Source organism: Podarcis pityusensis (genome assembly GCF_964106645.2).
Source record: "Podarcis pityusensis genome assembly, chromosome: 12".
Classification (NCBI taxonomy): domain Eukaryota; kingdom Metazoa; phylum Chordata; class Lepidosauria; order Squamata; family Lacertidae; genus Podarcis; species Podarcis pityusensis.
In genome coordinates, this window is record NC_138037.1 from 7,639,145 (window position 1) to 7,659,966 (window position 20,822).

The 20,822-nt window shown below is 47.5% G+C and overlaps 1 protein-coding gene across 7 annotated transcripts in view; it reads right to left on the reverse strand.

The window, feature by feature from the left end:
• ADCYAP1R1 (ADCYAP receptor type I) overlaps positions 1 to 20,357 on the reverse strand; it is a 102,360-nt gene extending 82,003 nt beyond the window's left edge. For all 7 annotated transcript variants that reach the window (XM_080974156.1, XM_080974162.1, XM_080974161.1 and 4 more), the window contains exons 1-2: positions 20,204 to 20,357; positions 641 to 746 (exon numbers count right to left, since the gene is read on the reverse strand). In XM_080974156.1, coding sequence (XP_080830282.1) covers positions 641 to 746; positions 20,204 to 20,284 — 187 coding nt within the window. In that variant the 5' untranslated portion in view covers positions 20,285 to 20,357. The remainder of the gene's footprint in view (positions 1 to 640; positions 747 to 20,203) is intronic.
• Positions 20,358 to 20,822: the final 465 nt, after the last annotated feature.

Consider the following 20,822-nt stretch of genomic DNA (forward strand, 5'->3'; position numbering starts at 1 on the left):
AGGGGGAAATACATCCAATAAACATTAGATGATCACCAGGGCTAGCTGGCTAAATTAGTCCTATTTGAGCCAGCGAGGAGACCAGGGGAGAATTAGCTGTGGGATCCCAGAGCGTGTAATCTTCATAAAAAGGGGAGGGGGAGGGAAGGAAGGGGAATAAAAGATCAGGCTAAGTTCAAGTTGAAAGCCAGGTGGAATAGCTCTGTCTTACAGGCCCTGCGGAAGGAAGTTAAATCCTGCAGGGCCCTGATCTCATGGGACAGAGCATTCCACCAGGTTGGAGCCATCACTGAGAAGGCCCTGGCCCTGGTGGAGGATAATCTGACTTCCTTAGGGCCCGGGACCTCTAAACTATGATTATTCATGGACCTTAAGGTCCTCTGCAGGGCATACCAGGAGAGGCGGTCCCGTAAATATGAAGGCCCTAAGCCACAAAGGGCTTTAAAGGTCAAAACCAGCACCTTAAACCTGACCCGATACTCTGTCGGGAGCCAGTGCAAGAAGAGATTTATAAAGGACAGAGGCATTAAACAGCACGTCCCCACCTACCTTCTGGTGTTTCCCAGTGATTCCTTCCTTTCCCAGTTCTGGAAAAACTGCAAGGGTGCATGCTGAGTTAGGGTATGCCCTAAAAACGTACCTGGAGCCGATTCGTTCAGTGGCATTAAGGCGTTCAGCTTCCGGATGGTCTCCAAGCAGGCCTCTTGCTCCTTCCTGATGAAACAGTCTGAATGCATCGGAGTAGCCTGAAAAACGAAGAAGAAAAAGGCTCGTCTTAAGCAACGGATGGTCTATTTTCACTCTCCTGGAGGAAGCCTGAACTCCAGTATTAGGGGGAGGGAGAGGCAAAGACACCTGTATTTAGAGAACAACATTATGCCAAGGGGAGTGGGTTGTAGCTCAGTTGGTGTCAGGGATCATGCTGAGGAGGGCTGCACTGAGTAGGAATAGTGGGAGCCTCCCCCTCCCCCTCCTCCTGCTCCAGATCCTGGATCTTCCCAGGAGCCGGAGGGCAGTATAGATTTGGAACAGTGGCTTGCAGAAGGACGTAGTTCAGAAGGCAGAAGCTGGGAAATACTGGATGGGGAACAGCTAGGAGAAGAAGCACTGGGAGGGAAGGAGTTAACAGATTCACTGTCTCTGGAAAGCATTCATCCGCTCAGCCCAAGGTCAAGGAGAGCTGATAAGGTGGCAGTACAGAAAGCACAGTGGTTACGAGATCAGGTTGCAGGATGCGGAAGTGACGTGGGTGACAAGAGGGGAAGTGGATGGGACCCTTAACTGGGAGCACCTCCATTCCTTGGAATGGATTCTTTGTTCTCTTGCTGTGATCATTAAAGTTTCTAACTGGTAAGAAGACTCCTTTTCCTTTGTTCTGCTTATCTACACATATATCTATTTAAAATCACAAAAAATTGCAGCCAAGCAAAGCATGCCCTTCCAAGTTCCTTCCAAAGCTTCCCTCTTCCCTTAGCATAGGAAAAGACCACACATTTGTTAAGTTTAAAATGGCTTACTTACAAACTCTCCAAAGGTCAGGTTCATGTGCTATTCGATACAACATTCAGAAAAAGTTGCACCGGCAATGAAATTGGGCTTACTTACAAAGTAGTAGTGAAAGTTCCTAAATTATTGGTACAGGAACTAGAGTGGCTTGTGAAAGCCATGTGGTCTGAGCTGGAGCAACATCTCCACCTTTTGAGTTTCTCATGTAGACGAACAGTAGGCTTGATTACTTGTTTCCTCCCAAGGTAAGGGAAGTGACCTAGGCTAAGTCTGGCAGGACTTTATGGGATTAATGCCTTCATGCATTAATTAAACCTAAGCACATTGGTTATATGAGGATGGCTATCCCACGGGTGAAACATCTGCCTTGCATGCTGCTGCCTCCACTGCCTCCTTCTTCCTGCTCTTTCACGGTCGAGAGCTTTTGTTCATCCTGGTTGTGTTTTACAAGTTTCCCTTTCCCATACTGCATGCAGCTTTGAATGCTGTTCCATGGGAAAAGCGATTCTCTAAATTTACATACCGTATTTTTCACTCCATAAGACGCACTTTTTCCCTCCTAAAAAGTAAGGGGAAATGTGTGTGTGTCTTATGGAGCGAATGCAGGCAGGAGGCAGGCGGGAAAAGCCCCCAAGAGCTGCACACACGCTCCGCGTGGCTCTTGCGGACTTTTCCCCGAGGAGGGAGAAGGGCAACCCGTCACTGACGCGGCCAGTCAGTCCCTTCCCCCACCTCCCGGAAAAGCCCCCAAGAGCCGCACTCCCTTTCACGAGCTGCGTGGAACATGTGTGTGGCTCTTGGGCCCTTCTCCCTCCTGGGGAAAAGCCTGCTAGCGCCGCACACACGCTCCACATGGCTCGTGAAAGGGAGCGCTGAGCAGAGCCTGGGATGCAGACAGGCTCTGCTCAGCGCTCCCTTTAAGGAATATTTTTTTTCTTGCATTCCCCCTCTAAAAACTAGGTGCGTCTTATGGTCAGGTGCATCTTACGGAGCGAAAAATACGGTAATTGCAATAATTGGAAAGCCGGCTCCACGGTCTGTTTTTTGTTTCCCCAGCACAATATACCGGCTTGGGGTTCCTGAGTACAACCACTTAGCGCCGTGTGATATAAAACGATGCTGCGAGCGTGAATTTCTTCGGGCCTGAGCCTCCCGGTCCGGCTCCTTTCGCCTTGAGGATCCTGTTTACAGCTCTCTGCATCCAATTGAGATGAATCGGTTTCAATTTCCCCGGGAGAGAACACCAGCGATCTGTGCAGAACACGGCACAATGTGATGGATGAGGCAGGATGGTGCAATGAAGACAGAAGCTGAGCAAATGCCCACTATCAAACTCCCCCCCCCCCAATCTCCCAAGGAGGCTGAGAAAGGTTTGACTGGCAGCACGCTTGGCTACTGGTGGTGGGAGACACGGGGATCTGATAGGAGGAAGCGCAACGACCGAGCATGAATTAATCGAAGGGAAAAGAGGGCTGAGCATGCCAGCACATTCAGAGTTCTGTTGCACACAGAGCAATGGCTTGCTTGAAAAACAGCCTGGCAAATTCTATCAAGAAGGCAATAATAACCTGGGGAGGCAGGGCAGATTCAGGCAGAGGCTGTGAAGATAAATAAGCAACATAACAGACCTTATGACAGGTCTGAGTTCGAGTGACGCGTGATCACGCATTTATTGGTGACGTTCAACCAAGTTTTAATCAGGATAGACCCATGGAGATTAATGAGTAATTAAGTTGAATCCATTAAGTTCAATGGTACTACTCTGAAGTTTTTAAACAGAGGTTGGGTGGCCATCTGCCAGGGATTAATTAGCTGTGATTGCTGCAGTGCTGAGGGTTGGACTAGATGATCCTTAGAGGTTCTTCCAACTCTACTATTCTATGGTGGATTAATAATATTTTTTTTTTTCAACTAGCTGTTCTTCTTCCAGCCCAATCTTTTGCACACTTCTTTGGAAATACAGTGATACCTCGGGTCACAGATGCTTCAGGTTACAGACTCTGCTAACCCAGAAATAGTACCTCGGGTTAAGAACTTTGCTTCAGGATGAGAACAGAAATCGCGCAGCGGTGGCAGCGGGAGGCCCCATTAGCTAAAGTGGTGCCTCAGGTTAAGAACAGTTTCAGGTTAAGAACGGACCTCCAGAGGATAACTGTGACTTTAAAGATGAATGGGAACCCTTTACAAAGTATTTGAAGACGCAACAAAGCGAACTGGACTCCTTGGCTGGCTTTGAATAAACATTTACAAACTTTTCTATCGATGATAATCAGCTAGATAGTTTGAGGATCTATACAACTGTGTAACATGCAGAAAACACCATTTTTAGAGAAATCAAAGACTGGAACTGAGGGAAGTCGGGGGTGGGGGTGGGTGGGTTTTGTGTGGGAGGGTGGGGGGAGGGAGGAAAAATGGGGGGGGAAATAAGGATGATATGTTTTTGGATAATATGTTTTGTTTTAATTTTGAATAAAAAAGTTTAAAAACAAACAAACAAACAAAAGAACAGACCTCCGGAACGAATTAAGTTCTTAACCCGAGGTACCACTGAGTCCCAATGACTAAATAAATAAATAAATAAATAAACAGGCAAGCCTAGGCCTTACCATATAACCCTAAGCATTGCCTATTTTTGTAGTCCTAGTTTATCAAGTGCCTGCGATTTTTCCATGCTGTTGCTTAGAGATTTTCATTTGTTTGTTTGTTTGTAGCCGGCTTCCTTTTATAGCATTTTTGGGAAACCATTCAATCAAACATCTCAAAAGAAATGCACAAATGTAACATCTCTCGGCATCCGACAGGGTACTTGTTTTGAAATACCTTTGCTCTGGGACTGTAACCATCTCAGATGCCTTTTGAGAGAGGCAGAGCAGAGATAACACTTCAAAGGCCTTGGAGGAAACGAATCGCACAGCCCTCAAGGATTCGACGAGGATGCCACCAAATCAAAACACACCTGTGGTGGTCTTTCTAAATTAATCAGGGCTCTTTCTTCCTTCCTTTCCTTTTAAAGGGTTTTTCTTTGCTCGGCTGATTCTTCCAAAGAAAGGGGAAATTATGGAGTCCCATAACTGTGAGATTAAAAGGGACCCCTGACCATTAGGTCCAGTTGTGACCGACTCTGGGGTTGTGGTGCTCATCTAGCTTTATTGGCCGAGGGAGCCGGCGTTTGTCCGCAGACAGCTTCCGGGTCATGTGGCCAGCATGACTAAGCTGCTTCTGGTGAACCAGAGCAGCGCACGGAAACGCTGTTTACCTTCCCACCGGAGCGGTACCTATTTATCTACTTGCACATTGTGCTTTCGAACTGCTAGGTTGGCAGGAGCAGGGACCGAGCAACGGAAGCTCACCCGTTGCGGGGATTCAAACCGCCAACCTTCTGATTGGCAAGTCCTAGGCTCTGTGAGATTACCTTACACCATATATATGCCCCCTCAACCACTTCAGTCTGTGGGACTCCAAAGAGAAATCTCTGTCGAAACATTTCCTGATAACCGTCTGGCTCGGAGCTGAACAAGGAACTCTGCTGAAACCCACCCAAGGAGAAAGCTTTAATTGGATCGGTAATTAAATTAAAACTATCCTGCCCTCGGCTTTTAAAAGCACTCCATCCTGGCACCGACAGTCCGTCCTATGAAGAGCTCTTCCTAATTGTGTCCCCAGAGGCCTTTTTGAAAGTGAGAAGATTTTGATCAAAATTAGCAGAATGACTGGGCAGTCTGAAAGTGGGTTTGGAGAGAGTCGGTGATCAGGATCTCCAAAAACAAAAACAAAAAACAACGAACTTCTTATTCTTGCCATTAAAAGAAAGAAAAGCAAAATTAAAATGGAAGCCAAGATACTGCAGTGCTGGTGTTTTCTGTCAAAGAGGGAAATGGCAAAGCTGAAAAAAATCTCTTCATCCAGAGTAATTATTCTAAGAATACAGCCCAGAATCAAATTGTAGACTGAACACTAGGGTCCTTCTCAATGAACTCTCTCAATACATGTGTTCCTAAGGCTTGGGATCAGATGAAAGCAAACCTTTGAAGAAAGGACTGGAATTTGAACCTATGAAAACAGAATGGGATGGAAATTCCAACCCAAGTGAATTAAACTCAGTACCAAAAAAACACACACAGAGAAATGTGTCTCACACACTAATCTATGGGAGCAAACACACTGGGTTCTAGAGTGATCCAATATGTTGAGAAAGACAAAATTCAAATAGCTGTATAGACTATTGTATGACTCTACATGCGTTTGCATGTTATAAATTGCCACTGCATTCAAATTTGGGAAACAATGGTTTGCAGAACAAACCAGAGCTGACATACAAAACCAGAGCTGGAACCCATAGATTGTGCAAAACATAGCTTGCTCAGCTATGGTGTAATGGTAAACGATGGTTTGCTATGATCTTGGAAGTCAGGGCAGAAATCAGAACGTTCAGTGGGAGGAAGAAGGAGTGTCTGTGCAAACCCAGGCTATCATGAAAGATTCCCAAACCATAGTTCTTGCCATTGCTAGTGCATAGTTTAGGAGTTCCATGTGGATGTTGGATGTCCACTGACCATCGAGTTTTGTTTGAAAATGTTTTTCCCAATCCACTACTAGGCTAACGGCTAGGGACGCGGGTGGCACTGTGGGTTAAACCACAAAGCCTAGGACTTGCCGATCAGAAGGTCGGCGGTTTGAATCCCCGCTACAGGGTGAGCTCCTGTTGCTCGGTCCCTGCTCCTGCCAACCTAGCAGTTCGAAAGCATGTCAAATTGCAAGTAGATAAATAGGTACCACTCCGGCGGGAAGGTAAACGGCGTTTCCGTGCGCGGCTCTGGTTTGCCAGAAGTGGCTTAGTCATGCTGGCCACATGACCCGGAAGCTGTATGCCAGCTCCCTCAGCCAATAAAGCGAGATGAGCGCTGCAACCCCAGAGTCGGCCACGACTGGACCTAATGGTCAGGGGTCCCTTTACCTTTACTGGGCTAACGGAGTCAACCATTCTGGGTTGCTGACTGTGGTTCCTTGCAGGTGCTGATGTGCTCAAAGCTTCAGTGACTCCCAGCCAAAGTCCTGTGTCTCTATATTTAACCTTGGCAGTTGCTGCCACAGTGCCGGACAATGTATGGCAGACAGCATCGGGAACGAGGGCGTCCTTTGCATGCCAACTAGGAATGAATGTGCAGTAATGCTTTTAGCCTCTGAAGCCAATTCCCATAATTCTCTGGATCAGATCCACTAAAGGGAGACTATTCCCACGCTCCTGGAAGGGCTCTTGAATAGCACCCCTACTGCCCAACCCTTGGAGCAAAACAGGGTGATAAAATCCTGAGGGAGTAAAGAAGACCGTACCACATTGAGTTGTGGGTGGGAGGTAGAGACCAGTTCTGAATGCTTCCTCTCCTCTGTGCCACAAAAAATAATACCGTATTTACTCAAATCTAATGCTCACCCTTTTTTGGCCAAATCACGTTGTGAAAATTAAGGCGCGCATTAGATTCAACGGCACACTTACATTTGCCAGCAAATACTTTTCTTGGTTTCAAGGTTCTGAAAATTTGACGTGTGCATTAGTTTCAAGTAAATACGGTAATTGAAAACAGGAAACCAATACACATGGGAGATCGATTCGGCCTCAGCCCAGTATACCTGATGGAGCGTCTCCACCCCCATCATTTGGCCCACACACTGAGATCTAGCGCCGAGGGCTTTCTGGCGGTTCCTTACCTGCGAGAAGTGAGGTTACAGGGAACCAGGCAGAGGGCCTTCTCGGTAGTGGCGCCTGCCCTGTGGAACGTCCTCCCATCAGAAGTCAAGGAAATAAACAACTATCTGACTTTTAGAAGACATCTGAAGGCAGCCCTGTTTAGGGAAGTGTTTAATGTTTGATATGTTACAGTATTTTAATATTTTGTTGGAAGCCGCCCAGAGTTGCTGGGGAACACCAGCCAGATTGGTGGGGTATGAATAAATCATCATCATCATCATCATCATCCTACATGCAGTGAATGTTTTATGCAGAGGAGCACCAACATTTTGAAGTGAAACAATCAGTTTGATCACTACCAATTCATTTTATCGGATGGATAAGACTTAAGGTATTTCAATGATCACCAACTACAGTCATACCTCATGTTATGTCCGCTTCATGTTACGTTCTTTCAGGTTACATCCCATGGCAACCTGGAAGTACCAGAAAGGGTTACTTCCAGGTTTCGCCGCTCGCGCATGCGCAGTAGCGCAAAATGACGTCACACGCATGCGGAGAAGCGGTGAATTGCAACCCGCAGGTGCGCATGTGCCACTGCGGGTTGCGTTCTTTTCATGTTGCGAACGGGCCTCTGGAACAGATCCCGTTCGCAACCAGAGGTACCACTGTATTTTTAAGGCCTGTGGGCACATCTGTACTTCTGTTATCTCACCAGGGCACTTCTCTCCCCCTGAATCAGCCTGCCCTATTCACAGAGAGCTGGGAAGGGAAAAAGTGCACACACACATCCTCTTCAACATTTCTCTGATGCAAACAGGGATGTCCTATTCCTAACAATAATAGTAATAAATTATACCCAGCCCATCTGACTGGGTTGCCCCAGCCAAGGAAGAAGACTTGCCAAATAAAGTGAGATTAAGACAGAATCTGGGACTTCAAGAGAAGAGGAGCCAAGCGTGGGTCAACAATACCAGTGAAATCTCTTAGGATCTCACACGTCTCTGTGACATAACAGACATTGCATACACTGATACAAGCGAGCATGGGTGCCCAGGAGATGAATGAGCTTGGGACAGCTGCCTTCGAAAGCTCAGAGCCACACACACACATGAAAAATGCGATCTCACAAAGCCGTTTCAACAAAATCAGCTCGTCGCGTAGCGGAGGCTGTATGCAAAAACTGAAGTTGATTCTTAAATGGGAGAGAGAGGCAGCCTCTATAAAAAGCTGCCATTTACTACCAAATGACTCCGCACTTCAATTTTGATTTTATTCTTTAGCAGGGATCCAGCCTTTTTTGGGCAGTTTCTGATTCTGCTGCTCTGGTTTTGTAAGAGAAATGGAACACAGGAAGATGTGTTATGCTGAGACAGAGCAGATCAGCGTTGTCTGCCCTGGTTGACAGCACCTCTCTAGTGTTTTGGATATGTCTAACTCTACCTGAAGATGCCAAGGGAGGCTGGTGGCGCTGTGGGTTAAACCACAGAACCTAGGAGTTGCCAATCAGAAGGGCAGTGGTTCAAATCCCCGCAACAGGGTGATCTCCCATTGCTCTGTCCCAGCTCCTGCCAACCTAGCACGTCAAAGTACAAATAGATAAATAGGTACCACTCCAGTGGGAAAGTAAACAGTGTTTCCGTGCGCTGCTCTGGTTCACCAGAAGCGGTTTAGTCATGCTGGCTACATGACCCAGAAGCTCCCTCGGCCAATAAAGCGAGATGCGCGCCACAACCCCAGAGTCGGCCGTGACTGGACCTAATGGTCAGGGGTCCCTTTACCTTTTTTACCTGAAGATGCCAGGGACTGAACCTGTATAAAAGGGATGCAGGTGGCACTGTGGTCTAAACCACCAAGCCTCTTGGGCTTGCCGATCGGAAGGTCGACTGTTCAAATTCCCGCAACAGATTGAGCTCCTATTGCTCTGTCCCTGCTCCTGCCAACCTAGCAGTTCGAAAGCACACTAGTGCAAGTAGATAAATAGGTACCACTGTGGCGGGAAGGTAAGCGGCATTTCCGTGCACTCTGGCACTCATTACGGTGTCCTGTTGTGCCAGAAGCGGTTAAGTCATGCTGGCGACATGACCTGGAAAGCTGTCTGTGGTCAAACGCCGGCTCCCTCGGCCTGAAAGCGAGATGAACTCCGCAACCCCATAGTCTCCTTTGACTGGACTTAACCGTCCAGGGGTCCTTTAACTTTTTACCTTATTTGTACCCTACTCATCTCCCTAGGTTCCCCCAGTCACTCTGATCTGCTGCCAGTCTCCATACGATGCATAGCAACATTTCACTCTTGTGCCTTAAAGGAATGTTATATGCAGGGAGTGTCCTGATCAAAGCTGATCCATCTAGCTTGTTATTGCTAATTGATCTCCAGGGTCTCTGCAAAGCCTTTAGATGGGAATGCGAAGAACTGAAGGATAAGCGCGGGCAATAAATGTGCTCTATTCACCACATTCCCCTCCCCAGAGCAACTGAAGGCACTTATTTATCCAAAACAATCACTTTATGGCTACGTCAAGACTAACGTGTTTAAAGGCATTATGCACTCATAGAAGGCAAGCAATCTGGGGCCAAATGCAGTTATTTCAGAGAAGGGGAATCACGACTCGCAGCAAATCCTCCCACACTTGTGAATCACACATCTGTGAATGCTGGCATCATGACGTCAGCAGGTGACATCACCAGCCCAAGCGAGACGCCCTCTTGCTCGTCGCATCCATATTGCTATGGAATCTGTGCCCTGCTAGGCAGTGTGCCCCATGGGGATATGACATCACTGCCCAAAGTTGTCCAACGAGCCTTTCCTCAGATTCTCTTGTCTGAAAAATAATCCTATGTCTTCAGTGGCATGTCTCCTGCTGAAGTGTGCCACTTTGGTTGAAGGTGGACAATTGAATCCAGGGAATGCTCTCTCTCTCATCGAGATGCTCTCAGTCAGACAGGTACAGTGGTACCTCGGGTTAAGAACTTAATTCGTTCTGGAGGTCCGTTCTTAACCTGAAACTGTTCTTAACCTGAAGCACCACACTAGCTAATGAGGCCTCCCACTGCTGCAATGCCGCTAGAGCACGATTTCTGTTCTCATCCTGAAGCAAAGTTCTTAACCCAAGGTAATATTTCTGGGTTAGCAGAGTCTGTAACCTGAAGCGTCTGTAACCTGAAGCATCTGTAACCCGAGGTACCACTGTACACTCATACTACATGGTTGCAATTTTGGACCAAATTGCCACTTGGGGGGGCAGAAGCATGGGAATGAGAGGTCCATTCCTGATGGATTCTTAATCTATGTCTCTATCTGCTCCTTCCAGGGGTCTCTGACAGGGCACCCACAGATACTAAGGTTCCCAACTCCTATGGCACCTGAAGAGGATCTCAGTACTCACTAAACATCCACGATCCATAACAGAATGTATCTATTTCCTGCTCAGTTTCTGTCTACAATAATTCAGCATCACCTACATTGAAGGAGCATCTCCATTGTTCATCCCAGACACTGAGGTCCAGCTCCGAGGGCCTTCTGGTGGTTCCCTCACTGCGAGAAGTGCTGTTTCAGGGAACCAGGCAGAGGGCCTTCTCGGTGGTGGCGTCCGACCTGTGGAACGCCCTCCCATCAGATGTCAAAGAAATAAACAACTATCAGACTTTTAGAAGACCTCTGAAGGTAGCCCTGTTTAGGGAAGCCAGTGTGGTGTAGTGGTTAAGAGTGGTGGACTCGTAATCTGGTGAACCGGGTTCGCGTCTCCGCTCCTCCACATGCAGCTGCTGGGTGACCTTGGGCTAGTCACACTTCTTTGAAGTCTCTCAGCCCCACTCACCTCACAGAGTGTTTGTTGTGGGGGAGGAAGGGAAAGGAGATTGTTAGCTGCTTTGAGACTCTTTAGGGTAGTGATAAAGCAGGATATCAAATCCAAGCTCTTCTTCTTCTTTAATATTTGATTAATCATTGTATTTTAATAATCTGCTGGAAGCCACCCAGAGTGGCTAGGGAAACCCAGCCAGATGGGCAGGATATAAATATTATTACAGTGGTACCTCGGGTTAAGAACTTAATTTGTTTTGGAGGTCCGTTCATAACCTGAAACTGTTCTTAACATGAGGTACCACTTTAGCTAATGGGGCCTCCCACTGCCGCAATGCCACTGCCGATGGATTTCTGTTCTCATCCTGAAGCAAAGTTCTTAACCCAAGGTACTATTTCTGGGCTAGCTTGAGTCTGTAACCTGAAGTGTCTGTAACCTGAAGTGTCTGTAACCCGAGGTACCACTACTACTACTACATTGAACTAAGCTCCTTAGACAGACCTAAGTTTCAATGGATGCCAGGATCAGACACCTACTCTCCCATCCATTCTAAACAGAGACGACTCTTTTTCTACTCTTCCACACTTTTTCCTACAGCTCTTCTGTGTTATGCCACAACGCAAAGCAGCCCTTTTGTGTAATGCCTCCCCCCCAAGGCAGCCATTTTCTGACTAGTACCTACAATGGTTTCTCGACGTCCCAAAGCGCCCACTGTCCGAAAAGAGTTGGTGACCCCCAGGCTTACACACTGACAATTTCTGTTGCATGCAAAAGTCCCAGGTTCAAGTCTCAGAATCTCCAGGGTGCCCTCTGACTGAAACCACTGCCACTTAGTGTAGATGATATTAGTAAAGGTAAAGGGACCCCTGATCATTAGGTCCAGTTGTGGCCGACTCTGGGGTTGCGGCGCTCATCTCCCTTTATTGGCCGAGGAAGCTGGCGTACAGCTTCCGGGTCATGTGGCCAGCATGACGAAGCCGCTTCTAGTGAACCAGAGCAGTGCACGGAAACGCTGTTTACCTTCCCACTGGAGCAGTACCTATTTATCTACTTGCACTTTCATGTGCTTTCGAAATGCTAGGTTGGCAGGAGCAGGGACTGAGCAACGGGAGCTCACCCTGTCACGGGGATTCGAGACACCAACTTTCCGATCGTCAAGCCCAAGAGGCTCAGTAGTTTAGACCACAACAGTCCTAGGCTCTGTGGTTTAACCCACAGTGCCACCCGTGTCTCATAGACAATATTAAGTTATAGCTACACCAGCTTGTGCCTCTACTGAGTTGGCATACGGCAACTGCCTACGTTCCGTGCCTTTCCAAGGGCAGGAGAAAGTTATGCCCTACAAGCAAAAGAGTTGGTTATAGTTTTCAACAGATGGCAAAAAAGCCCAGGCACTGAGATGCCCGAAGGACTGAGAGACATCTGCTCTTCCAAATAAGGAGTCAGGTGAGTTGATTAAAAAGGGGAAAGGAGACAGAGAGCCATCACTGATAGAAGGCTGGAGAGGTTTAAATTTACCACTGAGACAAGGGTGACCTTGGCTAAAAATTGTCCCTCAGACTCGAGTAAATTTGCCAGTTGAATGGCAAAGAATAATGGGGGGGGGGGGGGGAATGTCCATTCTTTAAAGTCTCCAAGCCAATTTCTGCACGCAAAAGCCAGACATTTAGGATAGTTGCCAGTGGTTTAATTTTCTTGAGTTTAAACCAATGGCCTTTAAATCAAGTGCATATCTCGTGAATGTACACTAAGATGTCAGGAGCTCAGCCCAACACTTGATAGGTAATGGGAGCACCAACTTTTGGGGGCCAGAGTTTTGAGTTTTAAGAAAAGTGCTGTGGGCACCAGTCGCAAAATGTCTACCAGGGTGGCTGGCTGTGGCTGCATTGGGCATGGAATAGCACAAAATGTCTGCCATATCTAACAGAGAAAAATAAGAGAGATAAAGGAGAAAAGGAAGAGGAAGCGGAAGTGGAAGAGATAGGACAACAAACTGGAAAAATGGCACCTATACCAGTCACTGTCAGGAGCTCGTCCTACACTTGAGTAAGACCCTGGCATAGACACATGCCCGACTGGCAGGTTCTCTCCCTCCTGGTCGTTCGTTCGGGAGCTTCAAAAGCTTTCTTCAGCCCGAACATCACAGAGACCAATGCCAACAGACACCGGCACACTTAGGGATCCACAGAGTTTGCGCAACTTGTGTAACAGACCTCAGCAACTCAGCATTTTGGCTAATCTACTTTATTTACATAGAAACACACACGGAGCACTGCAATATGGCTCCCTCTCTCTCTAGCATCAGACAGCAAAGGGGAAAAGAACAAAGGACAATAGTCCCACTTCACGGAACACAAACATCCTGTCTCCGTCACTTCCCACTCTGTGGAGTCAAAACATACACCGTTATGTGATAGACAATCCCATGACTGCAATCATGGAGCAGGAATTCTAACAGCCACTGTAGGATGAGGCTATCAATGGCTACTAGCCAGGATGGCTATGGCCTGCCTCCCCAGCTGGAAGCAGCTGCTTCTGAATATCAGTTTCTGGAAACCACAAGAGAGGAAAGTTGTTCCTGTGCTCAAATGCTTCTTGCTGGTTTCCCATGGGCATGTGGGAACAGGATACTGGACCCCCTTTGTCCTGATCCACTAGGCTCTCCTTATTTTTTTACTGTTCAGCCAGGTCAGTTGCTATGGTAAGGGCCCAGTGCCCCAACTATATTTGTGGTTAATGGAGTCAACTCGGTAGTATCATTCTGTGAGTCTGAAGTCAGCCTGTCTGTTAGTCAGTGTTACTTGTCCAGTGTTACGTCTTGAATTGCTGGAGTTTATTTGGAGCAACGGAGATGCTTTGTATGTATTGGTATCTGCAAAAGCTTACAAGTTGTCAGCTCTGTTCCTTCACTGACAGGGAATGAGAACACAGGCACAGAGAGAGAGCAGATAAGAGTGAAATGTAGAGGGGAGGGAGAAACAGCAGGGAGCAGCCATAACCTGATCTCTGGACACAGGGGAAACAAAAGAGAGAGCCAGAGTGAAAGAATGCAGCTTGTCAGCTCAGACAGTGACACAGACACAGGAATACATGGAGTGCCCTCTCCAAAATCTTGTAGAGCATGGGTAGGCAAACTAAGGCCCAGGGGCCAGATCCGGCCCAATCGCCTTCTAAATCTGGCCCGCGGACGGTGAGGGAATTATCGTATTTTTACATGAGTAGAATGTGTGCTTTTATTTAAAATGCATCTCTGCGTTATTTGTGGGGCATAGGAATTTGTTCATTTGTATTTTTTTCCCCAAAATATAGTCAGGCCCCCCACAAGGTCTGAGGGACAGTGGACCAGCCCCCTGCTGAAAAAGTTTGCTGACCCCTGTCGTAGACCCACGAGACTGTCCAAAACAGAAATGGTAGAGCAGTGTGATCTGTCCATGAGAGAAGGTATGTTCAAGGAGTGCAGCAGAAAAGGGATGCCTGTCCAATTTTTATCAATATTCCTATTTGTATATCATCAGCTCCCCTCCAGCTTTTAATGCACCCTGTAGACTTCCCTGCCAGGGCCTAAGTAAGCTGACAACACAGTTAAGCAAGCTGCTGATTCAGCAGCAGAAATTCAGCAACACGCTTATTAAAGCCTTGAATAGTCTCCTTCCTCGTCCTGGTTATTAATAGCCGAATCTGAAGTGGCTTGAGGCAAGTCTATTTCCTTGCAATTTCTTTCCAGCATTTCCTTTTTCTACTTCCCCGCACCCCCCGCCCCTCACTGAGCTGAGCTTTTTCAAAAACCTGACGAAGATGGGGAAGCCGATATCAACAACTCTCCCCAAATGCTATTTGCTTCTTGTGTGAAGAAGACTGACCAAGTCAATGGGACGCAGAAACTGTTGTATTACCTGCCTCTCCCTTCTGTTTGCAGGGTCCGTTGATTTTGTCTGGTGTGTGCGTGTGTGATTTGGGGACACGGGTGGCGCTGTGGGTTAAACCACAGAGCCTAAGGCTTGCCAATCAGAAGGTCGGCAGTTCGAATCCCCGCGATGGGGTGAGCTCCCGTTGCTCGGTCCCTGCTCCTGCCAACCTAGCAGTTCAAAAGCACGTCAAAGTGCAAGTAGATAAATAGGTACCACTCCAGAGGGGAAGGTAAACGGCATTTCCGTGCGCTGCTCTGGTTCACCAGAAGCGGCTTAGTCATGCTGGCCACATGACGCGGAAGCTGCACGCCAGCTCCCTCGGCCAGTAAAGCAAGATGAGCGCCGCAACCCCAGAGTCGTCTGCGACTGGACCTAACGTTCAGGGGTCCCTTTACCTTTACCTCCTTTGCATTTGGGAAGGGAGGGGCGATGGTACGATCTATGGAAACTTGGGCAGGTGGAAATACAGCACAAAATGTCCTCAATTTCTGGGTCAACTGGGAAGCAATTGACATGGAAATGAGCACCAAACTCCTGCTAGTTTCCGCTAGATTTTCAGAAGTGTCTTTTATATTGTGTGAAAGGTCACATAAAACGTGAAAGTTATTGTCAGGGAACTGCCATCAGTGCCGGAGGGAGAGAGCAAGATCCAGAGGGATTCCAGAGAGCGTCCAGGGATTGGGAGAAGCAGCCCATCTTCTGGGGAAGAGAATCAGCGTAGCACCAGTGGAGAAGGGGGCAGATGGGGGAAGCGGCGAGGCGGTCCCATGACTCCTTGCCGGGGACCAGCGGGGAGAGTAGGGGTCCTTCGCTGCCTACGCCCTCCTTGCGCAGAAGGCTTTTGCACAGAGAGAGTAGGAGGAGACTAGGCGTCAAAGAGCTTCTTTGCTGGAAGAAGTTTAAGAAACGCCCACTGACGGATTCTGCCAGCGATTGAGACAGTCACGGGTGAGTGGCTGTCCGGACAGAAAAGGTTCACTTAGGCAACCCAGCCAGGTGTTTGCACCGGCTTACGCACAAGCAACCCCTAGAACCACTACAGTTATCAGAGAAGGAAATGTCAGGAAGATGGAATGCAGTGCTGCCTAAATCTCCAAGGTCTCCGATGGACAGCCCTGCTATTCTTGAGATCCTTCGTAACTGGAGATGTCTGGGATTGAACCGAGGACCTTGCAGATGCAACGACTGAGCTCCACCACTGAGCAATCCTCCCTCCTCTTCCCAATATTCTCCCGGGCTTGTATTTACCTCTCTGCCATTCACAGTGTTCCTTCACACCCTGTCATTAGCACAGCAGAGTGCCGCTCGCGCCTTCCCTTAAAAACCAGCCTTATCATACTAATCGCAGCCTAAGGCAGGAACCATTTATTATCTGCGCACTCCAACCTTGAAGCGTTACAAAGGCATCTGGAGGAAGTGCCAGTCCTTAGCGCCAAAAATCCACCTGATTGAATCATTACTGGCAATTCAAACACCTGCATTGCAGTTGGCTTTAGAATTCAGCTCAAAGCCCTCAAGGCAACGTTGTGACTCACAAATCAAATTGTTTCCCGCGCATCTTTTGTAGCCAGCTTAAAGGGGACATGTGCGCTGTAGGTTTTACCCCTGCGTTTCCTCAGTGGCGGCTTTGCTTGGTTTCCCTAGCAAAAACACTTTGACAGCAGCCATAATCTACCGTATTTTTCGCTATATAAGACGCACCAGACCACAAGACGCACCTAGGAGGAAAACAAGAAAAAAATTATTCTGAATCTCAGAAGCCAGAACAGCAAGAGGGATCGCTGCGCAGTGAAAGCAGCAATCCCTCTTGCTGTTCTGGCTTCTGGGATAGCTGCGCAGCCTGCATTCACTCCGTAAGACGCACACACATTTCCCCTTACTTTTTAGGAGGGAAAATGTAAGTCTTATAGAGCAAAAAATACGGTAAGTGCTCGGCTGCTAGATCAGACCAAAGGCCCACACAGTCCAGTATCCTGTTCTCATGGTGGCCAGCCAGATTTCCATGGGAAGCCCACAAACCAGGACTGAGTGCAACATAATAATAATAATAATAATAATAATAATAATAATAATTTTTATTTATACCCGCCCTCCCCGGCCAGAGCCAGGCTCAGGGTGGCTAACACCAATAAAATCACAGTAAAAACATAATAGGTGAAAAAGAGAGGGGGGGAAAGGGGGGGGAACCAATTTAAAATACAGGTTAAAATGCAATTTAAAATGCAGCCTCATTTTAAAGTACAGTGGTACCTCGGGTTAAGTACTTAATTCATTCCGGAGGTCCGTTCTTAACCTGAAACTGTTCATAACCTGAAGCACCACTTTAGCTAATGGGGCCTCCTGCTGCTGCTGCGCCGCTGGAGCACGATTTCTGTTCTCATCCTGAAGCAAAGTTCTTAACCTGAAGCACTATTTCTGGGTTAGTGGAGTCTGTAACCTGAAGCGTATGTAACCCGAGGTACCACTGTAGCTGACAAATCAAGACCATAGGGGGAGGGAAACATAAGGGTCAGACCGAGTCCAAACCAAAGGCCAGGCGGAACAGCTCTGTCTTGCAGGCCCTGAGGAAAGATGTCAAGTCCCGCAGGGCCCTAGTCTCTTGTGACAGAGCTTTCCACCACGTCGGGGCCAATGCTGAAAAGGCCCTGGCCCTAGTTGAAACCATTCTAACCTCCTTGAGGCTCGGGACCTCCAAAGTGTTGTTATTTGTGGGCCTTAAGGTCCTCCGTGGGGCATACCAGGAGAGGCGGTCCCATAGGTATGAAGGTCCTAGGCCGCACGTTATGATGGTTGGTTAGAGCATGATGCTGAAAATACCAAGGTTTCAGGTTCGAGCTCCATATGGAACAGCTGCATTGCAAGGGCTTGTGCTAGATGATCCCCAAGGTTCCTTCCAAATCTATTATTCCATTAGATGAAGCTTCCATGAGAAGCCACTGAGATTCCATGAGATCCCCAGCAAATGATATTCAGGGGCAAACTGACTCTGACAGTGGAGGGAGAATGTAGTCATCATGACAAGGACCAATCCTCCTTGAATCCACCCAATCATCTTTTAAAGAAAGGTGTGTAAAACAGGGACATAGGTGGCGCTGTGGTCTAAACCACAGAGCCTAGGGCTTGCGATCGGAAGGTCGACAGTTCGAATCCCCGTGACGGGGTGAGCTCCCATTGTTCGGTCCCAGCTCCTGCCAACCTAGCAGTTCGAAAGCACATCAAAGTGCAAGTAGATAAATAGCTACCACTCCGGCGGGAAGGTAAACAGCGTTTCCGTGCACTGCTCTGGTTCGCCAGAAGTGGCTTAGTTATTGAAATATACTCAGAGTCGCAATGCTGGCCACATGACCCGGAAAAACTGTCTGCAGAGTAACGTCGGCTCCCTCGAGCAGTAAAGCGAGATGAGCGTCGCAACCCCAGAGTCATTCAAGACTGGAGTTAACTGTCAGGGGTCCATTACCTTTTTATGTTAAACAGTAGACTGAATAAGTCGTGTGAGAAGGGGATGAGGCGATGCTCAGCGAGCTATATAATGTCCCTTATTCTTCAGTTCCCAGGATTCTTGGGGGGCGGGTTGAGCCACGAGTATTTAAAGTACTAGTATGCTACTGCTTTAGATGAATAGCTCATTTGGGGCCTTGGTTGCAGCTCTCATTTATATATGGATAAGAATTAATCTGAGTCTGTAAATACACAGGGCAGGACAACCGAGAATGACAACACAGCAGGTGTCACGGGGCTTCCAAAACTGTGCAAGCCCAATAGGTCTCTTGGAATTGTGGGCAAATAACTGTCTTGGCACCCAAAGAAAGCCAGAAGCTTCGCAAATGCCACCATTGGAGGCCGCCATGAACAACATTAGAGAAAATTAATGACCCAGCATTCCTCTTGTAATGAACATATTGGCTCCAAAAGAACAAAGGCAAAGTAGTGTTAATGGGAAAACATTATCTCTCTCTCTCTCTCTCTCTCTCTCTCTCTCTCTCTCTCTCTCCAAAGATTCATATCATTTCTCACCGACTCGGACACTCTTTACAATGTGAAGTTACAATTATTGCCTCCTTCAAAAGATAGGTTTGCAGTCCATATAATCCGCTTGAAGGACCTGGTGTCAGCAGCCCCTCAAAGAAATGAAGATAACCTACTACCACTAAGACTTTGCAGCAACAGTGCCCCAAAAATCAAAGATTTAACTCACTGTTTATCTGATTTTTGTTTGGTTGTTTTTTGGCCAAGCCAAGGGAATCCCCTGATCCCCATCCCACCCCCCGCCCCCATGGACAATATCTCACTTGAATATCTCTATACCGGAAGACAATTTGGTCAATGAGTTCAGGACACAATTCTACATGTCAAGAGACTCTCCACTCAAATCTCTTCACCATGGGGTCAAACAATGGAGGGATCTGGGCATAAACATCTGCAGCGAGGAAGAGATACAGTAGGGACATGGGTGGCACTGTGGTCTAAACCACTGAGCCTCTTGGGCTTGCTTATCAGAAGGTTGGTGGTTCAAATCCCCGCAATGGAGTGAGCTTCCATTGCTCGGTCCCAGCTCCTGCCAACCTAGCAGTTCGAAAACACGCCAGTGCAAGTAGATAAATAGGTACCACTGCAGCGAGAAGGTAAACAGTGTTTCTATGCGCTCTGGTTTCTGTCACGGTGTCCCGTTGCACCAGAAGCTGTTTAGTCCTGCTGGTCACATGACCCAGAAAGCTGTCTGTGGACAAACACCAGCTCCCTTGGCCTGAAAGTGAGATGAGTGCTGCAACCCCATAGTCCCCTTTGACTGGACTTGACCATCCAGAGGTCCTTTACCTTTTACCTTTTTTTACAGTTGCCCTCCTCAGCCCTGCCATGAAACACAATCTCCACGTTCCTTTTACAAAAAGGCTTTTAGAATTTGTAAAACCTGATATATGAAAGAAAATGTGCAGGCGTTATTCCATTTTTTGGTGACACGCTGGTCTGCACCCCTGCCTTTCAGTCTTTAAACTTGACCCCCACCCTGGAAAAATTCATGTGGACACCCATGAGTCTGGTTAGATTCATATGAGGCTCCCTTCACCTAAGCACAGCTTCCTCACTCCCAGAAATTGAAAGGTTAAATGTCTCTCTCACAGCTGAAAATACCATGAATGTGCATTCAGGAACTGGCCTTTTCTTTTCACCTTTCCACACTTGAACAACCTCTGGGATGTGGGAATGGAGAGTTGCATAGGCAACCAGGGTATCTACCCTAAAAGAATGCAGGTTGTAGGAGGGTAGCTTGATGTGATGGCAACACTCCTAGGGTTACTTACCAAAGGAAGAAAGATGGCTGCCAAGACACAGGTTTTCCAGCAGGCGATCATCTTGACAAGCAACCAAACCGCAGTCTTCATGCAACAGATTTAGATCTTTTCCTGTGACTGGAGTGTGAGGAGCCCAGAAGATTTTGCCACGAGCTCTTCAAATCTATGCAAAAGAAAAGAAAGAGAAAACATTGTATAAAGGAGGCAAGAGAGAGGAAAGGTTCTGGTACAATGGAATCAAAGATGCGAGCGAAGAAACGTTGATAAACTGCGGAGTTTCTGTGAGAGAAACGAAAGGTCATTTTGGCCATATGAACAAATTGCATTCAGGGTCTAGGAACTTGCTGTTGGAAGGGCAGAGGTGTGGAAGCAAGGATGCCGGTGTCAAGATTTTGTCTTATAAGTGCAGTGATCAAACAAGGAAGAGGAGATGTGGGGCTCATGGCTTCTTCCAGATCTTGCCTAGCAATGTCTTTATCTGGCAAGGAGTTTTTTTATCAGCCATAATTGCACCCACTCTTCCTTCAAGAAGCTCAAGATGTCATACATCAGGCGTGTCCAACACGTCAATCACAATCAACTCATAGATCACGGACTGATTTTTGTCGGTCGCAGGCTGCACGAAGTC